Source organism: Hakea prostrata, chromosome 7, assembly GCF_041222555.1.
Source record: "Hakea prostrata isolate BN-2017 chromosome 7, UWA_Hpros_2, whole genome shotgun sequence".
In the NCBI taxonomy this organism is placed as follows: domain Eukaryota; kingdom Viridiplantae; phylum Streptophyta; class Magnoliopsida; order Proteales; family Proteaceae; genus Hakea; species Hakea prostrata.
In genome coordinates, this window is record NC_142606.1 from 74,026,247 (window position 1) to 74,040,979 (window position 14,733).

Sequence of the window (14,733 nt, forward strand, 5' to 3'; positions counted from 1 at the left end):
CGTTGGATGAACTCAAATATAATATCTGCATTGCTGAAGACTGGATGAGAGCCACCACCAATCAACTCCAACAAGAAAGCAGCTACCCAGTAGGAGAGGTCTTTTTTTAAACCTTATTGCCACAGGCAGCCTGCGAGGCGACCTAGGAAGAAACTCGGCCACCGTTCTATGGCCCTTACCCAATCATTGAGCAAGTGGGACCAGTCATTTACCGGCTTCTTTTACTAGCTGACTCAAAAGGAGAAACTAAGCCACCGGTTCTATGGCCCTTACCCAATCATTGTGCAAGTGGGATCAGTCGCTTACCAGCTCCTTTTACCAGTTGACTCAAAGGTGCACCTAGTTTTTCATGTCTCTCAGTTGAAGGTGATCGGCCTGAACCTGTTTCCGCCAATGCTTCCTTCTTGTTTAGCCGAGGACTGGGAGTTGCAGCTTGTTCTGGAGGAGCTGCTAGCTCACTGCAAGGAGTCTTGGAGGAGTTGGTCAAGTGGAAGGAGCCTGCCAATTTGTGAAATCACTTGGGAGGATTATGATGACATGCTCAATCAGTTCTTATAATTTCACCTTGAGGACAATGTGAAACTGAAGGAGGGAAGTGTTGATAGCCCCTCAGTTTCTTGGGTGTATACATGCAAGTGTACGGGGAGACACAGGAACAAAAGCACAGGTGGCAGAAGATGATCCGTACATGTATATTTGAGTGTAGCCTTGACATAGGTAGAGAACGTTGGGGGATAATTGTTAGGCAGTGAGTGGGGGAGTAGTAGAATTCATTAACACACCATTCTATAGAGAAGAAGAAGAAAGAGTGGAGGGTTTTATGTAAGTGTTGGGGCAATAAGGTCTTGCAGATGGAGAGTGGTGTACTGTTGGGTGTGTTTTTGAGAGTTTCTCTGTAGTTTCTGCATTTGATTTTGAAGGGCATGTAATCTTATGCTGTATTGAATCTCCTATTACTGAACTGAATGAAATGCTAGCATATTACTACTAAACTGTGTTGTTTCCAGATGAGTGAATGCCATATATTTTTGCTGTATGGTCTTGCTATTGCTTGAGATTGTTATTCAGGGAGAGGGGAATCGAAGAGGTGATAGAAGGTAACTGAGGGTAACTGACTAAGATTGAGGACCTAAGGCATAGCCAATACACATTGAACCACTTCAATGAGATGCCTTTAGTTACTTAAGATTGTTTATGGAAGTAGTAGGAAGATGCAAAGTTCAATGGTTCTCTTCTGGATACGTGGCAGCTAAACGTACTGGTGCATATTGGTGCACCTAAATACCTTTTCATATCAGATATTTTATTTCTATCTTCTGGACGAGTTATTATAGAAATTAAAGTCTGACAAAATCATATTTAATCCAAGGATTGGGATAGTTTTGATTAATAGGATAATCATAAATTGTTTAGTGTAGGATGAGACCCTACCAATGGGTATAGAATGCAATTTAGGAGGTGATATGAATTGAAATAGGGCTAGAAGTGAATGCTAACATGGTAGAACAGTTGCTAACAGAACATAATTCGTTTCTCTTCCATTATATGCTAATAAAATAGACTAGTTCAGTGGGTTATTAGAGTATAAAATCGAAGATGATAAGGTATTTTTATGTGATGGGGTCATTAAGGAAGGACAGGAAGTTTATTTCCTAGCCTGCTAAATGAACATTTTTTAGGTATCCATGTCTCGGAAGATATGGTATCCATCATGGCACCAATTTCTGAACATATCTATGGAGAATTATGATGTTCAAAGTAAAAGAAGCTCTATGGAGGATGAAAATAACCAAGGTTCGTGATCCAAATGTAATCCTAATAGAAGTATGGAAGAATTTAGGGTTTGTTGGCTGGCTTGACCAAGTTGTTTAATAAAATATTGAGCCCAAGTAAAATACCAAATGAATGGAGGAGGAGCATTGTGGTCCCAAATTGCAAAAATAAAGGGGATATTCAAAGTGATGATAATTATAAAGGCATAAAGCTGATGAGTGATGCTATGAAATATGGGAAAGAGTTATTGAAAACTATTTGAGACAGGTAACAACTATTACGGTCATGGAGAGCCTATTAGTTTTATGCCAGGAAGATCTGTGATGGAAGCTATTTCCTTCATTAGGAAACTTACTAAGGTATAGAGTGGGTAGGAAGATCTTCATATGGTCTTTATTGACATAGGAAAAGCCTATGATAGAGTCCTTAGAGAGTTAATCTAGCAAATACTAGAGAAAATAAATGTTTCAAGTAAATATGTGGAAATTTGGAATAGTTAAGGATATATATGATAGTTCAGTGACAAGTGTAAGAACGGTTTGGGGGTTAAGGTGATGATTCCCAATTACAATTGGGTTACACCAAGGATCAACTTCAAGCTCGTATTATTTCCTTGGCGTAAGCTTGTAACTAATGATATTGTTTTGGTTGATGAGACACAAGTAGAGATTAATACCAAGTTAGAGCCATGGAGAGCAACTTTAGAACCAAAAGCTTTTATACCAAGTAGGATGAACATGGAGTATTCAATATATAACTTTGGTTGTGATTGGACAGATAATGAGTTGGTGATCCTTGATGAGAAGGAGATTCCACAAATTGATTATTTTAGATACCTTGGCTCAATCATAAATAGAAAAGGTGATGTAGGGATAATGTTTCCTAAAGAATTAAAATAGGGTGGATGAAGAGGAGAAGTGTGTTCGTGATCTTTTGTGATCGAAGTGTTGCTTTAAAGCTTAGAAGGAAATGCTATAGGACCTTCATACAGCCTGCTATGACATATGGTGCCAAGTGTTGGCACTTAAGAAGCATAATGTAGATAAACTCAATGTAATAGAAAAGAGGATGCTAAGATGGATGAGTGGAAAAACTATGGAGAATAAAGTAAGCAATGATCATATTAGACCAAGTCATGAGGGGTAACTTCAATTTATGATAATTTATAAGAAATTCGTTAGAGGTGATACAAGTATACAACCACATTCATTGAAGCCCTTTAAAAACCCTTGTAGGGAGAAGTGATTTAATTCAAATTGAATGAACTAAAGAGTGAGGTGTAGACTCAAAACAACCCTAGGGGAAGTGGTGAGAAAGGATATGCATGGATTAGGCCTTGTATCTACTATCTAGTATGGCCTCAAATAGAGCTGATTGGAAGGCAAGTATCCATGTAGCTGTCCTTGTCTAGTTGGGAGATGGCTTCTTCTTGTTGTCGTTGTTATTGAGAGCAAAATATATATTCAATCAAGTGAAATTGAAAGATGTATTTGTTTAATGTATATTTGCCTCAAAGTTGAAAAGTGGATCAATGTGGCTCTACTGGGGCCTGTGTGTTCGCAAATCACAATTAGTACCAAAGAAGTACTAATGTGGCATTTCTAACAACACTACTGGATCGCATTCTCTAAAGGTTAATGTAATACCTAAGTCAGCATGCCTCAAATTGTTTAAGGTCTGCAGGAAGTAGTAGTAGTAGTGGTGAAGTGAAAGTTAAAGATCTATTTGTTTTTGTACATTTCTGAGTTATGTTGTAACAAGTTCAAACAGGAAGTAGCTTTGTTGGTACTTGGATTAGGAATCTTTATTTAAATCCAGGAGAAAATTAGATTGCATTGAAACTAACAAGTAAGCTGTTGTGCACAACCAAAATACATATGTACAGTATCAAGATGTGTAGCTGATCTTCCTAAAATATTCCGCCAATTCTGGCTTCCTAGCTGCTAACTCTTCCAACACTTGTTTAGAGCTAAGTGTGGTTCTGTTTATCTTCTTTGCTTCTTAAATACAATTGAGTAATAGTGCATAATCTATCTAGCTGATCCCATTTTTCTAGGAAGGGGCTTAGTTGCATGGTTGTCAAGGCGGTAAGGTGATCAAAGCGATTGGGGCTCCGCCTAGGCAACTATGCAATAAAGCGGTGCCTAGGTGGCAAAAAGGCGATCAAAGCGGTTGGGTAAAAAAATTTCAATCAACTACTTTTTAATACAACTACTTTCTATAATAAGCTTAAAAAATGTTGAATAGTCACATTCATCCAAAAAAACTAGCATTCAAGAATCACAATTATGAAAACTTATTCAGAAAAAGAACATAAACATAAGTCTGTCTCATCAAACCATGGTTGTCAAAACATCTGCCTAGGCATTTACTGATTCATTGATTCTTGATGTTCAGTATGGCTCATGCTTCACATTCTGTTGCTGACGGGCATGGGGGTCCCGCTCCCCGGTGAGCGGGTGGGGGTCCAAGGAGGCTGCCCAGGCTGGGGTGTGGGTGTAGCACCCCCGGAGCAAAAACTATGTTCTATGTCACTTTGGGCCTTGGAGTTCCTTTGTAAGTTGGGCATCAATTAAGCGGTTGAAAAACCGCTTTGCCGCTTAGGCAGCTGCCTAGGCGGACGCTTTGACAACTATGCTTAGTTGAGCTGAGTTATCGACTTCCTCTTCTCCATGTTTTCTTTTCCTTTATTCTTTAGAATTTTCATGGTAACAATATGCTCTATTTTTTTCTCCATATTCTCATTGAGTTTGTGCCTTTTTCCTGCCGTATATGTGTAAGCCCAATGACTTCAGCTAGTTATGTTATTTTGATTTGGGATTTGTCTTCTGCATCTTACTAGTTTACATGACATTTTCTTGAGCAACAGTTGGACTTGATTTTGGGCCAAGTCTTCGTGAAATATGTGCAGCCAATAGGTCAAATGAGAAGCAGGTTAGCTGAGTAAAACAATTCTGCTATTCATTTCAGTTTTGAAGTATAAACTTGCTCTCTCTATTAATGTTTATGGTGATGATATTAATAAATTTCTTTTTCTTTTCCCTCTTCCCTTCTATAGCAAATAAAAGCACTCCTTCAAAGTGTTGGACCTTCTTTTTGCCCCGACTTCTGTGATTGGTTTGGAAATGGAGATCTTGATGCTCATTCAAGAAATGCTGATCGATCGGTTCTTTCAAAATTCTTACAAGCTCATCCTGCAGATTTCTCTACCACCAAATTGCAGGTAAGGGAAAAGGCCAAAATAAGATCTTTTTAAATAGATTACAAATGGACTTAAATCAGTTTTAACCTCTTTGTTTACTCAATAACAAAAATTCCCCCCCCCCCCCCCCCCATTTATGTAGGAGATGATTTGTTTAATGAGAGAAAAGCGTTTTCCAGCTGCTTTCAAGTGTTATTATAATTTCCACAAGTTAGATTCCTTGTCAAGTGATAACCTGCATTATAAGATGATTATTCATGTACACAGTGATTCTGGTTTTCGACGATATCAGAAAGAAATGAGGTCTGACTTCATCCAGATTGTGCTAACTATATTCTGAGTTCCATTTCCTGTTGTGATCTTTGTTCTCAGTTCCATTGATCTTACTAAATATTTAAAAAATTGATTGTTTTAGGCACAAGCCTGGGTTGTGGTCATTGTATAGAGGTAATACTACACTCCATATAAACAGCTTGTATGACTTCTCTTCTTGTGAATTTTAATTCCATGGAACTCTTGTAACTTTAGTACTTGGCAGATTCCAGATTATCGGAAGGGCATAAAAATCTAGTAACTAATTTGGGTTGTACCAAAAAAAGAAAAAATTAGATACTTTGGAGAACTGCCTAATTGATTAAGCTCCAATTTTTTCAGAAGCTCTAGCATGACACATGATTACACTATGATGCTCCATTATTTCAGGAAGCTCTAAGCAGTGCATGATTACTCCCTCAATTTGAATTATGCAAAAAGAAATCCATATAAGGTTTTGTTTGGTTCTAGGTAAATGCCACTTACAATAAAAGTATCATGTAAGTTCCAGTTTTCTGCACCAATTGCACCTGAGGATTTTCTTTTACAAGACTTTTACATGGAAAGAATGGTGCCCAAGTAAATTCATTAAGTTGACAGTGTGTGTACTGCTGTTCATTTATGGGACTGGCAAGTATAAATTTATTTATATTCAAGGTTGAAGTATCAGTATCGGATATTGTTTGGGGCACTTGAGATTAAAGATATCGAGCCATACTTGGTCCAGTCCAATGGCTTGGATTTTTACTGGCCTCCTCTTCCTTCTGAACTGCATCATGTGAAAAGTTGCTTCTTGTAGCAGGATGTTTCCTAAGATTAAGTTTGTATTGAAAATTATCTTAATTAATTGCCACCCGAATACCAGTTTATTAGGAGCCTATTGCTGATGTTTTGTTCCTCCCAGGATTTTTTGTTGACGTTAACTTATTCAAAGCAAACAAGTAGAAAGCAGCCGAAATTTCCAAAGGCAGGAGTGTACCAGTGAATGTTAATGGTAGCCCCAGCACAACAACATCAGGAACAGATGGTTTGGCTGATGAAGATGCAAACTTAATGGTGAAGCTGAAATTTCTCACATATAAGGTATGCAAACTCCAGCTGCAACTTGTTAGTGACCAAACTAATTGAATACATTGTTGCAGTTAAAAGAAATTAGAAATTTGTGTTGAAGCATGGATCAAGAGAAGTAACTTGAGCTGAATTTATTAAGTTGCATTCTGGAAATAGTTTGATAAGTGAAAACACCTTAGAATATGTATTGCAAACTATTTTGATGCTTTTCTGTCTAATGATTGTGAATTCAGATTTTGAGGGATTATATCGATTCTTAAACCGTTAGAAAATCTATTTGCAAGGATGCTGTTCTTTTGTAGATTCAGATAGTAATATTGTATATGTTCACCATTTAGGGTTAGTAAGGCTGGAGGTTGGATTCATAAATCATTTTTGTTGAAGTATATACACTTGGGCTATTTACTGTTCACGACACTATTCACGTGAACAGTAAAATTTGTGTTACTGTTCACGTGAACAGTTTATGCTAGTGATGCTACTCTACTTTCTATTTCTAATGTTGGAGTCTTGCTACATAAGTTTTGGGAGTTTTTAGAAAGCATAGTTTCTATTTTCAAAATTTTCTATTTTAGGAGCTAGGAAGTTACTAAAGTTGTAATTTTTTGTTCCCTTTTTCTAGAGGACAATTACTTGTCTCTCAAGTTGTATTAGATTCATTAGAAGCTATAAATAAAAGGGCTCTGTGATTCTAGACTCTTAAGCAAGAATCACGAGCCTCTTCTACTAGTTCTTCATCTCTCTTCTCTTCTTCTTCTTCTCTCTTTTCTTTGTTCAAGTTCAGTGGCTGTTTTGATTATTTAATGCTTGTTTTCTAACATGGCATCAGAGCAAGTTTAATCAACTTAGGGACCGTTTTCTCTCTCTTGGCTCCCCAGTTTTTTTCTTCTCTTTTTTTTTTTTTTTCCTTTTTCTTATCTAGGGCAGCCCCAACCTTCGCTGCAGTAATTGTGCTAGTCTACGTCTAGGGAAGGGCTAGGGTTTATGTTTTTTAGGGTTTCTAGGGTCCAGAGGTGTTATACAATTGGGGGAACGAGGACAGGGTTCGGCCAGTAAGGTTAGGGTACTCAGGGTTAGGGTTTCAAGAATTCAAATTTGAATTCTGTTTTCTAAAAGTCAGATTCAAATTCAGGATTTCTAAGGTCTGATAAACTAGGGTTTTCCAAATTTTCAAGTTTCTAAAGGGTGACTAGGGTTGGATACGATTGAAGGCTTAGGAGGGGTGTAGGTGAATGATCTAAAAGGAATTAGAATTTGCTTGAGTAGTTTGAGAGATATGAATGAACATAGCTTAGGGTTTCTAAGGTTTGCATGAAGAAGATGAAATTAGATTCTTCTAGGTTTTAGGAAGGAGGGAAGGGTTGAGATGGGAGATCGAAGGAAGGGAAGGGGAAGGGGAATTAGGTTCCTGAAAGAAGTAGGGTTCGAATAAGGTCTTAAGGAGACCTAGGGTTAAGACTTTGGGAAATTTCAGCAAACTAGGGTTCCCATGCTGCCACAAGTGAGAGAGAGGGAGAAAGCTTGACAATTGCAGAAAATTAATAAACTCCAGCAGCTGTGGCTTCCCTTCGTGGGAACCCACGACTCTAACTAATTCTTTCAATCAAATCATCATTCAATAATCATCAGCTGTTTTGCTTACAATTGGGAGGCTATATTTATAGCCTTTACATGAAGGGTTTCCTACGAGGACTCAACTTAGAGAGTAACTCAAACAAGGACTCCTACTTGACCCATGACTCTTAACAAATCAAGTAAGGAATTCCATTTTAAGGAACTCCTAATTAAATAAAAACTGCAGAATTGAGAGACTCCTAACTTCAGAAGAAAACCAATTTACGATTGGATTCCAATTAGACCTCTCCCCTAATGGGACTATGACTCCTTTTGTAACAAATCATAGATTGACTCGAATACAAAAACAGAAGTAGAAATGGGATCATATAATTATGTGGCATCTAATAGAAACCAATAGGTCTCTAAAGGGGGTGGTAACATGACCACATTGCCCCTTTCTATTTTGGCCTTCCTGTCGAGCCAGAGGAAATAGGGCAGGGCAGGGTCCTCCCTGGTTACATCAAAGAAACTACCGCTCATCTTTTTTCAGGTGTGGCTGGGTTAACCATTTATGGATTGCAGGTCCTTTGGGATTGAGAATGGCATCCTTCACATTAACACGTTGATTGACTTGTGTCCTCAAATTTGCTTTGCTCATGCAGGGATGTCCCTACCCTCCCATGGGCGTTCAGTGTGGTTACGTGACTTGTTATTTGATATGGAATACTCGTAACTAGACCAGCTTTTCAATGCATACTTGAATCCTACTCGGCTAATCCAAGCTATTTACTTTTGGACTGCACAGCTTGATGTGTCTTTTTCCCGTAATAATCATCAGTATATGAATGATGTTGAACATCTGGGTGGGATTCAAAACCCATCACCCCTGGTTTGAGACTCTCATCCTGATATTATGCTAGTAATTGCATGTCTCACAAGAAAGAATGCTAGTAGATAGATGTTCTGCATTCTACATGAAGGCTCTTGTATTTCAATTCGAAAAGGATGCCATGAGGCTATAAGCAGCTCTTTGGGAGTTTTGATTGTAGCACTCTCCCAGGGTCTCCAAAATGCTGAAGTTTTGGACTTTACTGTTCACTTTGTTGTGACTAGTTTCCCACTTTGGGATAAGTACAATGAAACCTACAAGGATCTGACCCTTATATCTAGTACCTCTGTTGCTCTCAATCTCAAATATCATCTCACTGTACGGTGGATAGGGAACTAGTAACCTTTTGCACACAGCCCAACTTGTTAGATTACCTACTAAACCTGTTAGCCTTGGAGATCAACTATAACACAGAACTATGTACACTGATAACTTTCTTTTTCAATGAATTTTTCTTCTCATCAGAGGAAAAAAAGACTCCTAAACTAACACTATTTAACTAGAACCCTAACTCAAACAACGAAACTTATAGAATAACTAGAAACTAAATATCCTATGAATCTAACTTCTAAAATTAACAACATAGAATAAACAAAGACAACTTTCGCCCAAAAAATATATTTCCTAAAAACCTAGAACCATGACACAAGCTGGACCCAGTTCATCTTGTTCTAGGTACCTAGTTGGGTTTGGGTCGATCCAAGGCTGTGTTACTGCCTCACACACGATCTTCTAGAACTTCTAGAAGCCTTCCACCAAAGCACAATCAACTTTAGTTCAGCCGCCCATTGTTACTGAAGAAGAAGGTGCTCCAGAGAATCTAGAAGGAGCACAACATTGCCAGAAATAGGCCAAGGAGGAACATTAGGTCACTACAAAAATATGGGCATGCTGAAATTGTTGCTTATGCGTTGTCCATTGCAGATACAATTGAAAACAGTGAACCTACAACATATTCAGAAGCTAATTCTTCGACTAATATTTGAAGTGGTTGTCGTCCATGAATGAGGAGATTGAGTCTCTTCACCAAAATCAAACATAAGAGCTTGTTAAACCACCTAGAGGGAAGAAAATTGTTAGTTGCAAAGGGGTTTACCAAAAGAAAGATCCACCACAGATGATGGAGATGCTAGATGCAATGCACGGTTAGTTACAAAAAGGCTACAATCAAATACAAGGGGTTGAATTTTAATGAGGTATTTTCACCTGTTGTTAAGCATAGTTCCATTCGTGTTTTACTTGCTTTAGTTGCAATGCAAATTTGAAGTTAAGAGCACATTTATGTGAAAAATACATTCTTGCATGGTGAACTAGAAGAAAAGACTTATATGCATTAGCCTGAGGGTTTTGTTGTAGAAGGAGGACCAAGTTTACTTGTTGAAAAAGTCTCTATAGGGTTTAAAGCAGTCTCCCGAACAGTGGTATAAAAAGTTTGATTCTATTATGGCTACTTTAAGATACAATAGGTGCAAGAATGATTGTTGTGTATACTTTAAAAAAGTTTTTTGATGGTTCACTCATATATTTGAATTATATGTTAATGATAATGTTGATTGTTGTTAGAGATATGGATGAGAACATCAAGTTGAAACAACAGTTAAGCACTAAATTTAAGATGAAAGACTTGGGGGCAGCAAAAAAATTCTTGGCAGGGTAATCAAAAGGGATAGGAAGGCACGAAAGCTCTGGCTATATCAACAAAATTACATTGAGGAGGTATTGGAGCACTTTGGCATGAAAGATCAAAACCTGTTAGCACTCTAATTGCATCTCACTTTAGATTTTCAGCTGTCCTATCACTTACACAGATGAAGAGGTGAATTACATATCACATGTTCCATACTCTAGTGCAATCGGTTCCATCATGTATGCTATGGTGTGTATTTGACCTGACATTTCACAGGCAATTAGTATGGTAAGTAGGTTATTATGTCTGCGTAAAACTCATTGGGAAGCAATGAAATGGATACTTAGGTACCTAAAAGGGACCTTTAGTGTGTGTTTGGAATTTGGGAGGAATGGTGACAGATTAACAGGTTATGTTGATTCAAACTATGCAGGTGATCTTGACAAAAGAAAGTCATTCACAGGATATGTGTTTACCTTGGAAGGTTGTGCAATCAGTTGGAAAGCTACTTTACAAGCTACAGTTGCATTATCTACCACAAAAGCAGAGTATATGGCAATGACTAAAGCAATTAAAAAAGCTATTTGGCTTAGAGGCTTGACTGGAGAGCTCAACACGGTTCAGGAGGTGACTATGGTCCATTGTAATAGTCAGAGTACTATTCATCACTTAACTAAAGATCAAATGTATCATGAGAGGACGAAGAACACTGATGTTTGGTATCAATATGTCAAAGATGTAGTATTGAAGGCAATATGCAAGTGTTGAAGATTGGTTTTGAAGACAATCCAGCTGATATGTCGACAAAGTCTTTATATACTGCTGAGTTCAAGCATTGCTTGCACTTGATTAGAGTTGGTTGCATTAGACCTTAGCCCATGAAGGGGCTGCTAAAGATGATGAAGATTATTCAGTTTAGTGGGAAAATTCAGGTCAAGATAGAGATTTGTTACGTTATGACCCAAATTCTTGTACCCAATTTTGAAGATGGACCCACACCAACATATTTTGGTGGGCAACCCGAATGATTTGTTTTTGGAGATCTGTCGCCGAAGCAGAGGGCTTGGGTCGACTTATTTACCCAATTGGAGTCTATATGTATATGTATTTTATGTTCGTCTATCACATTATTAAGAGATTTGGGATTTTCTGTTGGGGCTTTGGGTGAGAGTTATTGTACCGCCGTTCTTGGCAATAGGCTGTGAGATCTCCTTTTGTTCTTCTACATGGTGAAAAACTCTTCCTCTTCACCCGTGGACGTAGCACCGCATTGGTGTGTGAACCACGTTAAATCTTTGCATGTCTTCGTTTTGTTTCTATTTTAATTCACTATTTCATGGTGTTTGTTTTAACACCAACGAATGAGTTCATTATCCCTATAGAAGCTAGTTGAAATTCAGTTTCTATTTTTAGCAGTGACATCTCAGCATCAAGCCATCAACTTGGGCTGATATTTTAACGAATTGTTCCACACTAATAGACCTCCATTAATTGGAATAATGGGCCTATCCAATTACTTTTTACTTAACATTGAATTTTGGTTAGAACCCTAGTTTCTCAGTCCTGCAATAATCCAGATGATGTCAGACAACATTGAAGGTTCACTCAGTCCCAAAACAGCTTCTGGAACCAACGAATGGCACTGGTCAACAGGCTTTAGGCTGGTTTTGGTTTTGTAGGACTGGTGGATTGGGATTAAATTTGCGTTAGGTGAGGGACAAGAATGAGATAGTAAAAAGATCCAGGCATTAAATAATATCAAGGGCGCAGCAGATTTACCTTCCGCCAATTTCAAAAAAGTGGACAGGTATCAGGTCTACAGCAGATTTACCCTCTGCTAATCTCAAAAGTGGGCAGAAACCAGGGTTCCTAAAGGCTTTTAGGGAGATTTCTTGTAGCAGATAATCAGCTGGATAGAATGGGTGAAAGTGGGATCAAGTGGGTGCCTTAGTCAAACATATGCTTAAAAGATTAAAGGAAGTTGATGGCTAGATTGGGAAGAAGGGGGTGATTGAATTAACAAGTAACACAACATAGCCATAAACCAGAGCAGCAGCAAAGGTATTTTGGTTGATGAAGAAGATTCTTTTGTAGCTAGATCACTAGTAAGGGATGAAGAACAGCTTAACGGAGACATCCTGGATGTCCCGCTGCAAGGTGGCAGCCAGATCATGCACCAGCTACTTCCTCCATGCATCAAACACCAAGAGAATAACTTCATCAGAAGCATGCAAGCTGGACAGCATTGAGAACTGAAACCATGGGCTGCTTGCCCTCCTGGTTGTTCTAATATTCGAGAGAATGGCAAGGAAACATTTTGTAACTTAAGAATTTGGTCCTTGCTTGGTTCACAAAGCACAATCAGTTTCTGAACTGATGTGACCTAATTACTGATGACTACTACTTACAAAATCAAAACTAAAAAGGTCGAACCAAGTGCCGAAGGCTTCCACATGGTTCCACCCAAGCAGAGTTGAAAAGGGCATTTTTCCAACTTAGTCTCACCTCAACAAATTCTGAGAGGCTTTTTCAATACCTTGACCTCAAGCTACAACTATAGTCCACCTAAAATGAAATAGGAAGCACAAATATTAACTTGGTCCACATAAATTGACCATAACATAGACTAAAACCATCTGAACCAAGCACTTCATTGGTTCACACATGACCCAAAACATAAAAATACAACAAAACCCATGTAGAACCTGGTCCAAATTGTGGCTCCTTCTACTGGTAGTGTACCCTTGTCTCTGCATCATCAGTGTTGGTCGTGTCTATTTCCTATGGTCAAGTATGAGACCTGAGTTTTATTAACTTGAGGAGTGTCCAAGGGTCTACATACTCTAGCGTCAAGAATCAGACCTGAGTTTTCATTACCTTGCTAATTTCCAAAGGGTTTGCACATCCTGACGTCAACCTTATTGCTAAAATGTCGATCTGGTACAGGTGATCAGAAATAAAATCTTGATTTTGCAGTCATGAGAAAAATGAAACATATAAAATCAAATATACCTTCATAGTGGCCATGACATTCATGAATTGCACAAGTCAATATAGTAGTACAGGAATGAAAATATAATTAATCAACTAGACAGCAAAAACATAATCTCAAAAACTCAAGATGAATATGGATCTAGAAAATGCCTTATTAAATCTTAAGGCTAAAAACAACATGCTTTCTGAGCATGAATATGTGGCTAACATGCACAAGACAAAGTTGAAAATAGAGTACTCCAGAAGAAAGTACCAGTCAGAACTCCAAAAGAAAACTAACAGCCACCAGTGTATGACCATATGTTTGGTTGTCAGGAAAGTGAAAAATGGGCAAAAAAGACAGAAAAAACATAATAAAACAAAAGTTATCATGACACCAGCAAGTTTGGCTTTCTCTCTCCTCTTTTTCAAGACATAAAGTTTGTCTTCCTGTCTATTCTTGCTGACCAGATATACCCTAAGCGACAGAGCTTTGTCTTAGACGAGGACAATGAAGACAAGCACATTTATTTCAGTTTAGAAACCTACAACAATAAATCCATACACGAAGTATTTTAGTATGTTATCTTCTTTAATAGGGCTCAATCAATAAGACTGCACTCTATTAGGAAGGGGGTCAGCAGGGAAAATCAAAGAAACAACAAAAAACAACCCCTTAGACAAACTGGTACTCGCTTGAATCAAGTTGAAAGAGACATGAGAAAGATTTTCCTTTACTGAATTGCAGGGCCTGATACTTGAGTGAAGTAAGGACACTAACTGCATGGCATCTATGCAAGGTTCATTTCACCTGCCTGAGCCTTACAACATCCAAATACAAAGAATAAATTTTCAGGGGCCTCCACCAACAGAATCCCTCGAACCTTTAGCTCCTCGGTCCTTCAAACTTTAACCAATTTCAGCCAATTGATGGAAACTGTAGAAGCCAAATCTCAATAAATTTTCAGAGGCCTCCACCAACAGAATCCCTCAAACCTTTAGCTCCTCAGTCCTTCAAACTTTAACCAATTTCAGCCAATTGATGGAAACTGTAGAAGCCAAATCTCCGGCTGATTGCTTATATACACACTGAATTTTCGGTTCTCTTTTTTAACCCCTTAACCTGCTTCACCTGTCCAGAAAAGATACTGTCCTAACCTCCACACCCTCTACTGTCTTCTATTCAATTTTCACTGAAATCTGAACTTCACAAGTACAGTTTTGAAGTATCCTACATGAAATAGAAGTTACAAAAACATATTCAGAACTAACCCATCCTCTACTTCCTCTAGCAGACCAATTGTTTTCTTTTTCAATCATGCATTTGTT

General features: G+C 38.1%; 1 protein-coding gene across 1 annotated transcript in view; it reads left to right on the plus strand.

Moving 5' to 3' along the window:
• The window catches only part of LOC149012056 (tRNA ligase 1-like), a 30,420-nt gene extending 17,212 nt beyond the window's left edge, over nt 1-13,208 (plus strand). The window contains exons 5-10 of the mRNA XM_089164129.1: nt 4,643-4,707; nt 4,832-4,996; nt 5,118-5,278; nt 5,391-5,422; nt 6,192-6,370; nt 10,865-13,208. Coding sequence (XP_089020255.1) covers nt 4,643-4,707; nt 4,832-4,996; nt 5,118-5,278; nt 5,391-5,422; nt 6,192-6,232 — 464 coding nt within the window. The 3' untranslated portion in view covers nt 6,233-6,370; nt 10,865-13,208. The remainder of the gene's footprint in view (nt 1-4,642; nt 4,708-4,831; nt 4,997-5,117; nt 5,279-5,390; nt 5,423-6,191; nt 6,371-10,864) is intronic.
• The last annotated feature ends 1,525 nt before the right edge of the window (nt 13,209-14,733 follow it).